Genomic DNA, 18,251 nt, shown 5'->3' with positions numbered 1-18,251 from the left:
ATGAAACTGCTCTATAATCATAATTTGATATTTGGATAATTATACCAATTACAATTTTTTTCCTGCTGACACAATATAATCTAAATAAAATAATCAAATATTTCATTGATTTTCTTTGTGAGTGATTAAAAAATGTCACTCTAGAAAATAATGGAGTCATTTAACATGGATTTTGTTACAAAGCATAACAAATTTGGTATTTTTAAGTTTTTTTAATCCATGATTGGTTCAATGGTCTTCATAATAACATGGAGTAAGATCTGTATGTTGGAAGACAATTTAAAAGAATGAGGCTTAGTGAAATTTTAGTTTTCAAGATCAGATATGAACAGGAATTGGCTTGCATAAAACAAACTTCAAAGACCAGTTAGAACAGCTTCGTGGATAGGTGTGGCCTGAAGAGAGAATTTTAATTGAAGAAGTGGAGATTTAGTGAAGCATACTTGAGAAAACAAACAGTAACTTGTATTCATCTTGCTGGATCATCTCTGGTCCTGGTTCCTTTTGCCAATTGGTTTGGAGCTTGGCTTGGCAGAGAACTCTCATTCCTTCCCCATCAAAGCCTTGGGTTAAAATGGCAGAAAGGATCCCATGAACATTATTTAAACTTTTGAGGTTCTTACTGACATGACTATTGTCCAATTGATTAGGGAGGAAAGGAAGCATGAAAATACCCAGCCGTAATTCCCTAAGCTGGTTTACACAGGTTGGGTGTTATTTGAAATGGTGGATAATGAGACCATTAAAATAACAGAATGAAAATTACTTGCTCTATGTTTGATGAAAAATGCACACTAAAGAGTGTAATAATTAAAAAAGTTTGAAAATATTTTGCGCTCTTTCCATCTTATTGTGATTTTACAAATATTTTATAATTTTCTTTTGAAGGAATGTATCGAGCAAGGATATCGCGCAGCATTTACATTTGCAGAGATGTTTGAAACATTTCGACTATGCTACCAGGAAAACGAAAGTCTTAATTTAGAAGATATTAAGAAAGAAGACCATGGTATGTATGTTTGTTAGTGAGCTATTTTTGTCTAATTCTGATATAAAAATAATTTGACCTTTTTTATTGAAAATTGTACTCGAGCATGAAGCCTCTCTCTAATGTCTTGTTGAGATATCAATATTATTTTCTTTACTTTAATTGTACTTCTCAGGCTTCCTTTGAAAATAAATGTTAATTTTAAGGACTACTTGAAGAGGGATTGAGAATTTCTGTAGATTCTGTACAAACTATCTTGTGTACTGTCTTTTTTTTCTTAGTTGCCTTCTTTAATAACTCAAGCAGCATTTGACTGAGTGTGTCACTACAGAGTCCTTGTGAAATTAAAGTCAATGGTGAAAAGGGAGAAGTGTTTCTATTAAATGGAGTCTAACATTGGCTCAGCAGAAGATAATTGATTGTTAGAGTCTTAGGTCCAGGACTTTGCTGTACAGTATCCTGCATAATATCCAGCAATTGGCTGTTAATTGAGAAGCAGTATTCACATCATTGAAATAGCTGCTAATGACCCTCTCCAACAAGAGAGTCTAATCATCTTACCAGGTCATTCAATCATGTTGCTTTAATTGAACTGTGCAGCATCAGCATCTTGCCCATGTCATAACAAGGTAATTTTTCATGTTGTCACATATTTGACATTGTTGGAGCTGGTACCAGACAACATGTGTTTAGATAATTGCAGATAGTTTCAGAACATAAAACTTCATCACAGTTGCTGAATATTGTCAAAATTTATGCTGCATAGAATGAACTCTGCTGTTAGTAGATAACACTAAGTACTGACAAGTGATTCTGGGGATCAAAGAAGAAAGATGAATTGGACCATTTATTTGTGTTTCTTGCTGAAGTTGGTGACAAATATGAGCAATATTATTTTCATGAGAATATTGAGCTCTTCCACTGATATAGAAGGAATATTCATGGTACCTTAACCTCATGTTAGCCACCGTAATCTATACAACAAATTTGAACTATTTTGATCTGAATTGATCTGTTGTTCATGGGATCATTTTCTTTTACGTGTTGTTTTGCTGATTTGACGTCCTGTGTTGTAGCCTCACCAGGTCAGTACTTCATCTTTAGATGTCCAGGATGTTTTTCTATACTTCTCATTGAATTCCTAACTTCCTTAAAATGCAGATATTCATAGCCTATATTTATGCCATTACATTGATCTTCGAGTCAAAGTCCTGGCTTTGATTCTTTAGGGCCTACATAGGTCCCTTGCACAAAGATCATTCTTCTTTTGGGCATTATTTCTGATTATTCCTTTGCATATCAGGTCCCTGGGAGGACTTTCCCTCTTTTTCTTCATCATTGCAATATCTATTAATTTATTGGCAACATTTTCCCAGTAATTAAGAGTATTGTTTCTAGGTGGAAGCTGCAAAGATCACACCTGATGGACTACATATTGAAACTATGAGACCTTGCAATATATGAAAGGAGAGTACTAAAACTAACATTATCATTATCAATGCAGTTACATAAAAAAAATCCAGGACCTCTAGGGTTGTGGTTTTAGGGTTACTACCAATAACATGTGCTAGTGAGATTAGAAATGGGAGGATAATGCAGCTTAACATGTGGCCAAAAAGATGGTGCAGGAGGGAGGGATTTTGGTTTCTGGATGCATCATTCCTGAGATGCATACCCACACTAATTGCAGCAATTAGAATCTACCTTACAGCAATACATTCCTGCCTCTTTGATTGATAAGCCCATCAATGTATTATCCCTCATAATGATTTTATTTTGTTCTTGTCCATGATCTTCAGTCATGACTATATTCTAGTGATGAATTTGACCCCTAAATTTCACCTTTTTATTTTCTGGAACCAAATGCATGCAAAACAGATTGTTTCACATTTCATACCTTGGCTTTATTGGCTCAAGATTTTCCCACTCACAATCTTTACACTTTTCAATGGTCTGCTATATTTATGAATTTAGTTTGTTCCTCCCAGCTAACTTGGATCTTTGGCTTATTCCTAATATTCTAATCTCTCAGAAATATAGTGGAAATATGTAGCCCCACAAAATTTTGAGAACTATATCTTGATATTGTAAATCATATCCATTTTCTATTGTCAACTTCTGATTTCAGACAATAGACCTCCTCTAATTTCATCCATTTAAATTTTTGCTCATGTTCTCCAACAGTTTTGTTGAATGCCTTCTGAATGTCTCAATGTTCTGACATTTTCCAAAAAAATCAACTAGATTCATAATACCAGAATTAACATCTACAAATATTGCTCGAGACTCACAGGAGACTGCAGATGTTGGGATCTGAAGCTAAACACAATCTACTGGAGGAAGTCAGGAGAACAAGCAACAGCAGTGTGGAGAAAAAGAATGATCAATGTTGTGAGCCAGAACCCTTCATCAAGACAAATTATTGCTTTCTCTCTGATCACCTCATCATTACATAAATGTTCAAATACCTACTGTCTCCAAAATGAAATTCAGCAATGCAGGCAAAATAATGTTACAATAATAGATAAATAATTTAATTATTTATCTGAAATATTAAATTGACAGAGACAACGTGCTGACAGTTGTGCATGGAACCACTGATTTTCCCTCAAAATGTAACCCGATGTTTTGTTCATTACCATCTTTTAATTGAATTGGTTAACTCCTTCCTTAATATATTTATAATTTAATTTGAAGCTGAGGTATTATATCTATCAAGATTTCCATGTTCTCTCATAACATAGAAAGAGAGCATTTGGCCCATTAGGTTTATGTCAGCTCACTGAGCAATCCCATTGCCCACTAATTTCATAGAACAGAATATTACAGCACAGTACAGGCCCGCTGACTGCTGATATTGTGCTAACCTATATAAACCTATACAACAATTTAAATGTTCCCTACTTCACACCCATAAACCTCTATTTTTCTTGCATCCTTGTGCCTGTCTAAGAGTCTTCTAAATGGCTCATTTGTATCAGCCTACACCACCACCTTGCCAATGCATTTCCAGGCACCCACTACTTTTTGTAAAAAAAAAAATTACCCTTGACGTGTCCCCTAAACTTTCCTACCTTCATTTTGTACAAATGTCCTCTTGTACTTGCCACTAAAGCCCCAGGAGAAAGTTGCTGTCTATCCATGCTATCTATGCCTCTCATAATCATGTAGACCTCTATTAAGCCTGCTCTTATCCTTCTTATCCTTCTTATCAGCAAAGAAAAAACCCCTAGCTCCATTAACCTTGCCTCATAAGACACATTCTCCAGTGCAGGCAACATCCTGGTAAATCTCGTGTGAACCCTCTCCAATGCTTTAACCCACTTCCTATAATGAGGCAAACAGAACGAAACACAATATTCCATGTGTGGTCTAACTGGAGCTTTTAGAGCTGCAATATTGCCACAGGGCTCTTGAACTTGATCCCCAAGGCCAGCAAACCGTAAACATTCTTAACCACCCTATCAACTGTGGCAACCTTGAGGGATATATGGATTTGGACCCCAATGTCCTCTTCTTCTACGTTGTTAAGAATCCTGCCATTAACCATGTACTCCATCTCCAAGTTTTACCTTCCAAAATGCATCACTTCACATTTATCCAGATTGATCTCCATCTTCCTCTTCTCCACCCAAGTCGGCATCCTGTCTATATCCTGTGGTCATCTACAACAATCTTTTACACTCTCAACAGCAGCTCTAACCTCTGTGTCCTCTACAATCCTTCTGGCCCATCCTTTCACTTCTTTGATGATGTTATTTATAAAAATCACAAAGAGTGGTGGGGGGGTAGTGGGGGTCCCAGAACTGATCCCTGCAGAATTTCACTCATCACTGACCTCAGGCAGATGTTCCATCTGCTACTACTCTCTGTTTTCTGCAGGGCAAGCTATTTCTGAATCCACACAGCCAAGGTTCCATGACTTTCTGAATCAGTCTACCATGGGGGCATCTTGTCAAATGCAGTACTAAAATGAATTGTAAAGATTGACTTATCTATGGGTTTATAAATTTCTTTTCACCTTGGTCCCTAATTGTTGACTCTTTACTCTGACAACATTACTCCTGATTCATGACATCACTGCCATGGGAAACATAATTCCTGTCCAATCCCAGGGGAATTTTGAATGATTGAGTGTGATCTTGTTTCATTATTCACTGAACAGGATCTGCTTACTGTTTCCCCATTGGATAAGTCTCATATGACAGAAATCAATTTGTCAAGCCTTCACTACAATCCCACTCTCGTCATTTTGACATTCTTTATATAGTAAGATTAGATGTACAAACATTTTTCCAGATTCAGTTTCACCTAAATAATTAGACAAAAATGCACAACAATTACAAAGGTTGGAGGTGTTGTGGATAGTGTTGAAGGCTGTCGTAGATTACAACAGGATATAGAAAAGTGGCAGATGGAGTTCAAACTAGATTAGTGTGAAGTATTAGATTTTGGTAGGTCAAATTTGAAGGCAGAGTCCATTATTAATGATAGGAACTAAAGGACTTTTGGGTCCATGGTTGATTGGACAATTAAGAAGCCCAATGGTGTGCTGGTATTCATTAATTGGAGGATTGAGTTCAGGAGTCAGGAGGTAATGTTGAAGGTCTACAAATCTCTGCTGAGACCACACAGAATATTGTGTTAAATTCTGATCATCTCATCTGTTGAGAGTGTAAAAGGTGAGGGTGCAGAGGAGATTTAGCAGGATGTTGCCTGGATTGGAAAATATGTCTTATGAGGCAAGGTTAGCAGAGTTGCAGCTTTTCTCTTTGGATTGAGGAAAGATGAGAGGTGACAATAGAGGTCTACAAGATTCTGAGTGGTATAGATAGGGAGACAGCCAGTACCATTTGCCCAGGGTGGGTATAGAAAACACTAGAGGGCATCTGTACAAAGTGAAGGGAGGAAAGTTTTGGGAAGACATCAGGGGTACATCTTTTACATAGAGATATGTGGGTGCCTGGATTACATTTGCAGGGGTGGTGGTGGAGGCTGGAACAATAGGGCATATTTAAGAGACTCTTAGGATGAAAGGTAGGGAGGTATGCATATGGGTTGGCACAACTTTGAGGTCTTGAAGGCCTGTACTGTGCTGTAATGTTCTAAGTTCTAATTATTTGCTGTACTTGATGATAACTTAAATTGATTTTTGAGTAAAATGCAACTCCTCACCTACCACCTTCAGAACATCTGTAGAGAACCCAGAAAATAACAAGCTCAGTACAGGTGCTTTGGCATACAGTTTTGACATAATAACCTACTCTACCAAGTGCCTTGAATGTCCCTACTGTATAACTCTACATTTTTATCTGTGGCATGTATCTGTCCAATAGTCTCTTAAAACTTTCTATTGTTCCTGCCTCCACCACTATTGCCGGCAGTGCAGTCCAAGCACCCACCACTCTTGGCATGAAGAACTTACCTCTTGCACCCCCTGTATTACTTCCATGCACCTTAAAACTATACCGCTTGTGTTAGCCATTCAGCCCTGGGAAAAAGCCTTTGGCCATCCACATGATCAATGCCTCTCAACGTCTTGACACTCTGTCAGGTCACCCCTCATTCTCATCTACACTTTTAGATTCTTCTAAGATTTTGAATTAATTATTTTCTGTTGCCCCATAATTTTTTTTCCCATTTAGGAGTTTATCCAATTCCTTTTAATGTAATATTTGCAACTATCTCCCTGTTGAATTTTTCTGGGATGGTGTTTAAGATCATAACAACTTTCTGTATTGAAACAAACCTTTTCTTTGTAATTGTTTGCCAATTATATTATATTTGTATTATTGGGTAATCATCATTCTGTGTTCCCATTTACTCAGTCAGGATCTCTAAGTATCATATTCCACCTTAAATCTTTCTCCCTAAATAAAAGTGTCAGCTCATCTCATTAAATCCTTTGTTCCTGATATTTTAATTAGCGATGTTGGTAACATCTATAAAAATGTTTAATGTCAGAAAAATTTTCCTGGTGCTAAAGTTTGTGTGTTTTATATGTTAATGTCAAAACATAAAATGTGTGTTCACTCTTAATTCAGATATCTATTTCTTTATGAGTTGGCTGGAGAAATATCACAAAGAACATGAAGATGCAATCACCATTAAGCAGACTAAGAATTTAGGACTATTGCTGATAGATAACACGTCTCTGAAGAATACACTAATTCCTTCACCTCTGCTGTGTCTAGAGGTAAACACTGACCATTTCTCAAAAACCTTTTAATGTTTCTTATTGATATATATTTGATGAATCCTGCAGATATAGTTCTCTGCTGCATTATTTGAGTTTAAAAGAGTTCAAAGTTATTGGGAGTAAACATGTCAACAAATATCCTTTAATCAAACTATAGGTTGATTAGATCTAACCTTTTTGTATAATTTTTCACTTTCATATTATCTAATTTGTGAGGATTGCAGTGGGCAGACCTTAGTGGTTTACTTGATGATAGTATAGAGATTTGATAATGACCAGTGAGGCAACTAGGCAAATTTTCTGCTCCATTTTTATTGAGGAGTGCCTGGTTTCTCATTTTGCTAAATTAAGTGATTCAATTTTATAATATTCTCATTTTATAACAATTCAATCTCAAACATGCTATTTTGCATTTTCTCATTAGACATTGGAGTTCAATTCAACACAATGTGGATGTTAGACTTTGAAAATGGGATATTCTGTATTTTGATGTCACTGAAAAATAACTATCTCTATAATCTGAACTGCAAATTTCAGTTTGTCACCTTCTGATTGTGCGCTGCATGCTTTTATTTCCAAACATTGATATTATAATACTGACAAATCAATCCTGGACCATCTCTGTGCCAGGAATAGTAGATAGAGTGTCTTGCTATGTTAATATTGATATTTAGGTTAATGTTAAGTTATATTTCTTATAAATATGTCTTAGGTTAGTTGTGGGTTGGTTACAGGGTTACACACACCTAAACCACACATTCAGAAGTGAGGTAATCTTTCAGAGTCAAAGCATCTAGAAAGATAAAGCTCAGGAAATTGAAATGGGTCTTAATTATTCAAGAACAATGGAGTGTTTGCTTTATTAAAAAACTGAAGTATTGAAGTACTCAACAAGACCTGCTGAGGGAAGCCATCTGTTTAAACAAAAACAGGTTTATTAGACTTTCTGGCAATGTAAAACCACTTAATCCTCTTGAAAAGAGATGAGGTCAGAGGTTGTTATGGATATGGAGTGATTTTGAAAAGGGCAAGAGGTTTTGCAGAAATGAAACTAATAGTCATGTGGTTTCCAAGAATTGGGACTGACCTCATGGATGATGTAGTTGTCACATGATTTGGAAAAATATATAATCGAATTCAGACATTTTTGGATCAGTTTTCGAAGTCAAAACCCTGTGGCACACACAGAAGTTGGAACCTTGTAGAAGACAGGGTTGAATTACAGTAACCAGAATAGGTGCTGTTATATGTTACTCATAATAAAAGGGGCACAGAATAAGAGAAGCCTACTTCTGTCTGTCTCTAAGATAAAGAAGGCAGTTTAATCATTTGGGAACACAGATTCCAAAGTCTTCATTCAAAAAAAGATTTGATCCTGGATAGATAGGACTTGTATTTCCCTATTCACAGGAGATACATTTGTGACCCAGATATGGTCATTTCTGTTTGAAGAATAAATTTCAAGAATGACTCATCAAAAAAATTGTGAGTTTAAAGAGATCTGAAGTTATGATATTTAAAAGTGCTTTATAATTATTTCTGAACTGAAAATTTAAGACCTTCTAGCAAGACTAAAATGATGCTGAAGTTTTAAAATGGACTTTTCAGAGTTTGGGACTTTGCACATACGCATTTACATTTGTGCATAGTGGGGTTAAATTTGGGTTTAAGTTTAGAGATAAGTAAGAAATGTTATGTTATTAATAGTTTAGTTAAAAAAAACCACATTATTTTAAATTCACCATTGTCTGGTGAATTTTCGATTGCTGTTCCTTTGTTAGTGCTAAGAAAATCCCTTTAGTCCCTAACAAAATTAAAAGGGTTGTTAGTTCATAACAGTCTTTTAACTTTTCAAGATGTTAGATGAAATATTTTTCTGCCAACAATGTCCAAGATATAAATCAATATGAAGCCTCATTGTAATCACTGTAAAAAGTGCTGATTTGAAGTTTCCATTGTGATGTCTGGTTATTACACCTCTCGAACTTTAATCTTAGTTTACTTTAGTTCAACACACCAGAGACTCCTTGATATTAAGTTAGTGATTCATCTCATGTGGTTGAAAGACAAAATAGATTTATTCAATATGTGGTCAGGCTACACAAATAACAAAGAATTACCTTTACACCTCCAATTTGCATAATTCTCAAGAAGTCTGAGGATATGAGGTGTTCCAGATACTACTTGCATCAATATTTTATTTCAAAACAAGTCTACTACTTATAAAATGGTGACTGGCCTATGTATAGAATGTAACATAAACACGATTGGTATTTATATATTTATAAAGTGAAAATCAATTGAAATATTCTCCATTAAATCTTCTGTGGTGATGGTGCAAATTCAAGGCCAGTTATAACTTCAGGTAAAGATTGGTACAATTAGGATAATTATTCATGATTATGTCTCCATTGTAAAGTCCATCCATCTGTTCATTTTATTCTGCCAGATATGTATTTCTACTTTATAATAGAAACTGCCAATGTAAATTTCTTACATATAAATAACATCCTCTTGTCAGTTGTAATTACTGTTTAATAGACATCAATCAATGAAGTTCAGTAGCAATATCTCCATGATCACACTCAATACCTTTATTCATCTACTATCCTATCTCTATACACACAAGTGTATAGCCAAATACTGGTCCAACTCCACCTTCAAATTCACCAATGGGAGGGGAGTCACGTGATGGAGTAGTGGCCGGACGGTGAACTCCAGCCCTCTCCAGAAAAGTCGGGAAAAACAAGAGAAAATACAAAGGCACAGAAATAAAAGTTAAAGAAAAGTGAGTATAAAGGTGGAAAGAAGATGGCGACAAAAAAAGAAAAATCAAAATCAACGGTAAGAAGAGAGGAAGAGAAGACAACAGAGGAAGAAGGAGAAGGCCTTACCTGTCCGAAGAGGCCCGCTGTGGAGAGAGAAGCCCGCTTCCTCAGGTCGGTAGAAATAGGACTACAAAAATGGCTCGCAGAGCCGAGTAAAAGTACGCAACCGCGCATGAAAAAAAACACACCGACGGGAGGGGGGGACCAGCTGGGGAGTAGATCTCCACAGCCGGCAACGACAGCTGCAGAACACCTGCAGCAAGAAGAGACCACAGAAGACAATGAAAACAAGAAAGAAGAGAAGAAAAGGGCAACAAAGAAACAACAGATGGCCAACCCAGAGGAAGAAGAAGAGGAAGAGTACAGTGAAATAGAAGAAGGGAAAGGCAAGGTAAAGGATATACTTTCTCTTGTTAGAGGATACATGGAGTCATTTAAAGAATGGCAAACACAGGAATTTAATGATTTAAGAAGAAGAATAAACAACACAGAAGAGAAAGTGAATAAAATAGATATGACCTTAACAGAAATGGGAAAGAAAATGGACAAGATGGAAGAGCGGGCAGTAGCAGCAGAAATGGAGGTAGAAGACTTAAAAAAGAAATTGGAGGAATCTAATAAAAAAACTAAAGAGACACAAGAACTACTAGCTCAAAAAATAGATATAATGGAAAATTATAACAGAAGAAATAACATAAAGATAGTGGGCCTTAAGGAAGATGAAGAAGGCAAGAATATGAGGGAGTTTATAAAAGATTGGATTCCTAAGACCCTAGGATGTCCAGAACTACAGCAAGAAATGGAAATAGAAAGGGCACATAGAGCATTGGCCTCTAAACCACAACCACAACAAAAACCAAGATCTATTTTAGTAAAATTCCTAAGATATGCTACAAGAGAAAAGGTACTGGAGAAGACAATGGAAAAAGTAAGAGAGGGCAACAAACCACTGGAGTATAAAGGGCAAAAAATCTTCATTTATCCAGATATAAGTTTTGAACTCCTAAAGAAGAGAAAAGAGTTCAATACAGCAAAGGTGATTTTATGGAAGAAAGGGTATAAATTTATACTAAAGCATCCAGCGGTATTGAAAATATTTATTCCAGGACAACAAAACAGACTATTCTCGGATCCAGAAGAAGCACGAAAATTTGCAGAACAATTACAAAAATAGACTGAGGGATGAAGACGAGTAATGAGAGTAAAAATGATCACGATTGATATGTATGTGGGTAAAGACAAAAATAGACTGAGGGATGAAGACATGTAATGAGAGTAAAAATGATCACGATTGATATGTATGCGGGTAAAGAGGTATAAGAGTGAATAGAGACAATGTGCATACGTGAATGTATCTGTACTTAGAGGAAAATATAGATAGTATAGACAAGAATTAATAAGGGAAGGTAATGGAATAGAGAGAATAAGGAGGGAATTAAGAGTGACCTTTGTGACATATGAAAAGTGAAATCTTTTCTGGGGGGAGCTGGGTGGGGGTAAATAGCGGTCACTGCAAAATCAGTTGACGCTTGCGAGTGGATTCGCAAACCCAAACGGAGAGGGGAGATGTGGTTGTCCGACAAGGGATAAAGGACAACTCAGGAGGGGAAGGGGAGATTGGGGATAAAGAAGATATAAATAGGAGAATAAGGAAAATGTTGGATGTTGTAGGAATGTTGTCTTATAAAGAGTTGAAAATAAGAAAACAGAAATGGAAAAGGAGGAAAGGTAATGATGGAAAAACGGAAAGAGAAGATAAACAAAATATAAAATGGCTACGCTGAACTATATGACTTTAAATATTAATGGAATACATAACTAAATTAAAAGGAAGAAACTACTAAATTTACTGAAAAAGGAAAAAATTGATATAGCATTTGTCCAAGAAACACACTTAACTGAATTGGAGCACAAGAAATTAAAGAGAGATTGGGTAGGACATGTAACAGCAGCATCGTATAATTCAAAAGCAAGAGGAGTGGCTATATTAATTAGTAAAAATGTGCCATTTAAAATAGAAGAGGAAATAATAGATCCAGCAGGGAGATATGTTATGATAAAATGTCAGATATATTCGGAGTTTTGGAATCTACTTAATGTATATTCACCTAACGAAGAAGATCAAAAGTTTATGCAAGATATCTTTTTGAAGGTAGCTAATACGCAAGGGAACATACTAATAGGAGGGGATTTCAACCTGAATTTGGATCCAAATATGGATAAAACGGGGAAAAAAATTAACAGGAAGAACAAAGTAACCAAATTTATAATTAAATCAATGCAAGAAATGAAACTTTTGGATATATGGAGGAAACAAAACCCAAAAGAAAAGGTATACTCATACTACTCGGCTAGACATAAAACATACTCAAGAATAGACCTATTTTTGTTATCAGCTAGTATGCAGGATAGAGTAAGAAAAACAGAATATAAAGCGAGAATGCTATCGGACCATTCACCCTTAATATTGACAGTAAAGCTAGAGGACATCCCTCCAAGAATGTATAGATGGAGATTAAACCCCATGCTACTTAAAAGACAGGATTTTAGAGAATTTATTGAAAAAGAATTAAAAATGTATTTTGAAGTAAATACGGAATCAGTGGAAGATAAGTTTATACTATGGGACGCAATGAAAGCATTCATTAGAGGGCAAATAATAAGTTATGTAACCAAGCTGAAGAAGGACTATAATCAGGAAACAGAGCAGTTGGAAAGGGAAATAGTAAACATAGAAAAAAAATTAGCAATGAAGGAAGATACAACTAAAAGAAGAGAATTGGCGGATAAAAAAATTAAATATGAAACATTACAAACATATAAGGTAGAGAAGAATATAATGAAGACAAAACAGAAATATTATGAACTAGGTGAAAAAACGCACAAAATCCTAGCATGGCAGCTTAAGACAGAGCAAGCTAAGAAAATGGTATTGGCATCAAGGAAAAAAGACAAACAAATTACATATAATCCAAAAGAAATTAAGGAAAACTTTAGAGAATTCTACGAACAATTATACCGAACTGAAAACGAAGGGAAAGAAGGGAAAATAGATGAATTTTTGACTAAAATTGAACTACCAAAACTACAAATAGAGGAACAAAATAAATTAACAGAACCATTTGGAACAGTAGAAATACAAGAGATAATAAAAAAATTACCAAATAATAAGACACCAGGAGAGGATGTATTTCCAATAGAATTCTACAAAACATTTAAAGACTTATTAATACCGCCCCTGCTGGATGTAATCAACCAGATTGATGAGACACAAAACTTACCAGATTCATGTAAAACAGCAATAATTACAGTAATACTAAAACAAGGGAAAGATCCACTCTCACCAGCGTCATATAGACCAATATCTTTGCTAAACACAGATTATAAGATAATAGCTAAACTATTAGCAAACAGATTAGCAGAACAGGTACCGAAAATGGTAAATTTAGACCAAACTGGATTTATCAAAAAAAGACGCACAACAGACAATATTTGTAAATTTATTAACTTAATTCATGCAGTAGAAGGAAATAAAGCACCTACAGTAGCAGTTGCTTTAGACGCAGAGAAAGCCTTCGACAGAGTAGAATGGAATTATTTGGTCAAAGTATTGCAAAAATTCAGTTTACCGGAGAAGTATATTAATTGGATTAAAGCATTATATAAGGGACCGTTAGCGAAAGTGACAGTAAATGGACATGTATCAAAGCAATTTAACTTAAGCAGGTCAACGCGGCAGGGATTCCCACTATCACCTTTATTGTTTGCGCTAGCTATAGAACCACTAGAAGAATTGATAAGAATAGATAATAATGTAAAAGGAATAAAAATAAAAGACAGGGAATATAAAATCAGTCTATTTGCGGATGATGTTATAGTGTACTTAACAGAACCAGAACTATCAATAAAAGAATTATATAAGAAATTGAAGGAATATGGAGAAGTGTCGGGTTACAAGATAAACGTAAATAAAAGTGAAGCAATGCCTATGAATAATGCGGATTTCTCAAAATTTAAGAAGGAATCTCCATTCAGATGGCAAATGCAGGCAATAAGATACCTAGGTGTACAAATAAACAAAAATCTAGGCCAATTATATAAACTCAATTACAATCCACTAATGAAAAAATTACAGGACGATTTAGAGCATTGGAAAGATCTACCACTAACACTGATAGGAAGGATAAACTGTATTAAAATGAACATTTTTCCAAGGAAAAATTATTTCAGGCATTGCCAATACAACTGACAGAAAAATTCTTCAAAGAGTTAAAGAAAATAATAAGGAAATTTTTATGGAGAGGGGGGAAACCGAGGATAGCACTAGATAAATTAACAGAATGGTATAAACAAGGAGGCTTACAATTGCCAAACTTCAAAAATTATTATAGAGCCGCACAATTAAGATACCTATCAGATTTTTATCAAACAAGGGAAAAACCAGACTGGACGAGATTAGAATTAGATAAAATAGGGGAAAAGATATCTGAACACATATTATATAAATGGGACGAAAAATTGGTACAACATAGAACTTCTCCAGTATTACATCATCTCCTCAATATTTGGAAGAAGATTCATGTAGAAAGAAATAAAACAAATTATCAATTACCAAAACTAATATTGACGCAAAATAAGCTACTCCCTTTTACAATAGATAACCTTTCCTTTAGAGAATGGGGAAAAAAAAGGGATTAAAAGAATAGAAAATTGTTTTTCAGGAAGTAGATTCTTATCCTTTGAACAAATGAGAGATAAGTACAATATAACTGGAGATACAGCGCTGGCATATTACCAACTGAGATCCTACTTGAAAGATAAATTAGGAAGCAATTTGAGTTTACCAGAGGGAAGTAACCTTGAATATGTGATTACAGATACAATGTTAATCAAAAGATTTATAACAAATATGTATATTAAACTGCAAGAAAAGGAGAATGAGGAAACAAATGGTAAACCTAAACAAAAATGGGAACAAGATTTAAATATAAAGATAAAAAAGGAAACATGGGAGAAATTATGTTCTGGAACGATGAGAAATACAATAAATACGAGGCTACGTATGATACAATATAATTGGTTACACAGACTATACATTACACCGCAAAAGTTAAATAAATGGGACCCAACAGTATCTGATAGATGTTTTCGATGTAAAAAAGAAATGGGAACAACAATTCATGCAATCTGGACATGTGAGAGAGTAGAAAAACTTTGGGATGATCTCAATCAGATATTAAATAAAATAACAGAAAACAATATACCAAAGAATCCAGAGATCTTTCTCCTAAGTAACATAAAAAACAAAGAATTTGGAATTGATTTGGAGGATGCACAAAAAAGATTTGTTAAGATAGCCCTAGCCGTAGCAAAAAAAATGTATTATGTCAACCTGGAAATTGGAAGATAATTTGAAAATACAACAATGGTATATAGAAATGAATAAATGTATTCCATTAGAAAAAATAACATATAGTTTAAGAAATAATATTGAAATATTCGAACAAGTATGGGAGCCTTACATTAAATACAATAGCGAAAACCTACCGGGGACAGACATTACATAAGTTGATGGAAGGAGAAGGAAAGAAAAGAATGGACTCAGTAGAATTTCTGGTGTATTTTTGTTGAATGACAACATTGTCTGACTGGTTTAATGTAACCTAGATTGTATACCTAAAATGGATGGGAGGGGGGGTGGGGGCTGGCTTGGGAGGAGGGTGGGGGGGGGGTGGAGAAAATGTCACTGTATATGTGTGAAAAAGAAAAAGTGTGTATCATGGCTAATGTGATTTATGGTGTGAAAAAAAAAATTAAAAAAAAAAATTCACCAATGGCACCACAGTGATGTTGATATTAAAAAATTATAGAATACAGAAAGAAGATTGTGAGTCTAGTGGCATGGTGCCAAGCTAACAACCTCTTATTAGTAAGATAAAAAAGCTCCTTGTGGGTTTTGGTGGAGGGAGGGGTCTTTGTCGAGCTTTGTCTCCATCAAGGGTGCTGAAGTGTGAACAGTAGATAGCTTCAAATTCCTGGGAGTAAACATTTCCATGATCTGTCCTGTCTCAACCATGTTGATGTGTCATGAAGACACACCAAAGTCTCTCCTTTCTTAGGAGATCATTGAGGTTTGGCATATTCCCCAAGTCACTCAATAACTTCTACTGGTGCACCATGAAACTAATCTAGCTGGATGCATAACAGTGTGGTATTGAACTGTATGCCTAAGATTGGAAGAAGCTGCAGAATGAGATGATCGGAACATAATGCAAGCTTACATAATCTCCATCTACACCTCCTGCTGGACTCATCGCAACCCAGACACACTCTATTCTTATTCTTCTCATCTGCGAGAAGATTTGACAGTATGAAATTGGGCACCACAATTTTCTAATTTATTTTTCTCATCACAAACTTGTACTCTATAACTAAGCTATTGTTGTGCAACTTAACAATGTTGACTTATGAGACCCCTTACAGAACAAAAAGGTACAATGTGACCATCACCTTGAAACTTTGCATCTCTATTGATATTATTGTGTATTTAAATTAATTTTTAAAAAATTTACACATACAGCAGTTACAGGCCATTTTGGCTCACAAGTCCATGCCATCCAATTTATACCCAATTAACCTACACCCTGGTATGTTTTGAATGGGGGGAGGAAACCATAACTCCTGGGGAAAACCCATGCAGACACAGGGAGAATGTACAAACTCTTTACAGACAGCACAGGATTTGAACTCCTGTCCCGATTACAGGTGCTCTAAAAGTGTTGTGCTAACCGTTTGCCAACCAAACCTTCAAACTTTTCAGTTATTTTCTGTCATACAAGTGATTAGATCTTTGAAAATAATGTAAGTAAAAGTAGAATAATTTTAATATTAATTAAATTTTTGCATTAACCAGTATATTTTCATGTTCTTTTATCATATGACATTTTATGTTAGTGTACAATATAAACAATCTATTTCTTGGCATATTGTAAAATTTGTATGATTGTAGTTATTGTACAGAACCCCATATCCAAAATTCTTGGGACCAGACATTTTTGTTTTTTTTTTGTCAGTCTTTGGAACAATGGAACTAAGCATCAGCAGAAAACCTGTATCAATGGTTAAACAATGACAACAAACAATGGCAGGCCCTTTGAGTGCCGTCATGACACCACAAGTGGAAAATTCACATGAATTAATGTTTAGTACTTACTAAAAAAAAGCTTGACCTCTGCTTATTAGAAATTCTCGTTGATGGCTTTTTCAAATGTTTCCTCAGGTGTCATTACCTCATTAACAATGGTTTTTGTCCTTTACTGCCGCCGTTTCCAACACCTCCCCACCACTGCCACGGGTTCTCAAAAACTGTCCCCACTCCTGCCCGGGAGCCTGAGGTCCCCGCTCCTGCCCGGGAGCCTGAGGTCCCCGCTCCTGCCCGGGAGCCTGAGGTCCCCGCTCCTGCCCGGGAGCCTGAGGTCCCCGCTCCTGCCCGGGAGCCTGAGGTCCCCGCTCCTGCCCGGGAGCCTGAGGTCCCCGCTCCTGCCCGGGAGCCTGAGGTCCCCGCTCCTGCCCGGGAGCCTGAGGTCCCCGCTCCTGCCCGGGAGCCTGAGGTCCCCGCTCCTGCCCGGGAGCCTGAGGTCCCCGCTCCTGCCCGGGAGCCTGAGGTCCCCGCTCCTGCCCGGGAGCCTGAGGTCCCCGCTCCTGCCCGGGAGCCTGAGGTCCCCGCTCCTGCCCGGGAGCCTGAAGCAACTTCTTCGATGAGGATGGCACCGTACCTGATATTGAGAATGGAGTCACCATCGCTGACTCTGGTTGCAGCAGATGCTGAAGACTTGGACCAGCTCTGTTTGACACCTTCCCAGTCAGAAGCAAAGATTTTGTTATTTTTTTACTGTTACTGTAATCAAACTGGTGCCAATAGAGCATCGGAGCCCCACATGGGCAAGTCAGGTGTTGAATTTTTTTTTCCACTTGTGAAGTCATGTCAGCACTAAAAAAAGTTAGGTTTTTGGATCTTTTTGGTTTTTGACACTTCGGATGTGGAGTACTTGACCTGTATTAAACTTTATAGAGTAGCTTGTAAAATTTAGAAATAATGTATTTTTTTTATTTTGCACTCATTAACATTTGGTAGTGGAATAACATCTTTCTGTACTTTACTAATATTATCTCTAAACATATTTAATTTGTTAATATACTCTTTGGAAGTTTAATATTCATTTCAATATGCCTGAAA

At 36.1% G+C, this 18,251-nt stretch overlaps 1 protein-coding gene across 10 annotated transcripts in view; it reads left to right on the top strand.

Annotated features, from left to right (window-relative positions):
* Positions 1-18,251, top strand: part of dnah6 (dynein, axonemal, heavy chain 6) — a 362,044-nt gene that overhangs the window by 58,202 nt on the left and 285,591 nt on the right. For all 10 annotated transcript variants that reach the window (XM_069923917.1, XM_069923897.1, XM_069923911.1 and 7 more), the window contains 2 exons: positions 889-1,009; positions 7,033-7,184. In XM_069923917.1, coding sequence (XP_069780018.1) covers positions 889-1,009; positions 7,033-7,184 — 273 coding nt within the window. The remainder of the gene's footprint in view (positions 1-888; positions 1,010-7,032; positions 7,185-18,251) is intronic.

Source organism: Narcine bancroftii, chromosome 1 (genome assembly GCF_036971445.1).
Source record: "Narcine bancroftii isolate sNarBan1 chromosome 1, sNarBan1.hap1, whole genome shotgun sequence".
Lineage (NCBI taxonomy): Eukaryota > Metazoa > Chordata > Chondrichthyes > Torpediniformes > Narcinidae > Narcine > Narcine bancroftii.
The sequence above is the reverse complement of the archived record's forward strand: the minus strand, read 5'-3'. Positions and strand labels throughout refer to the sequence as shown.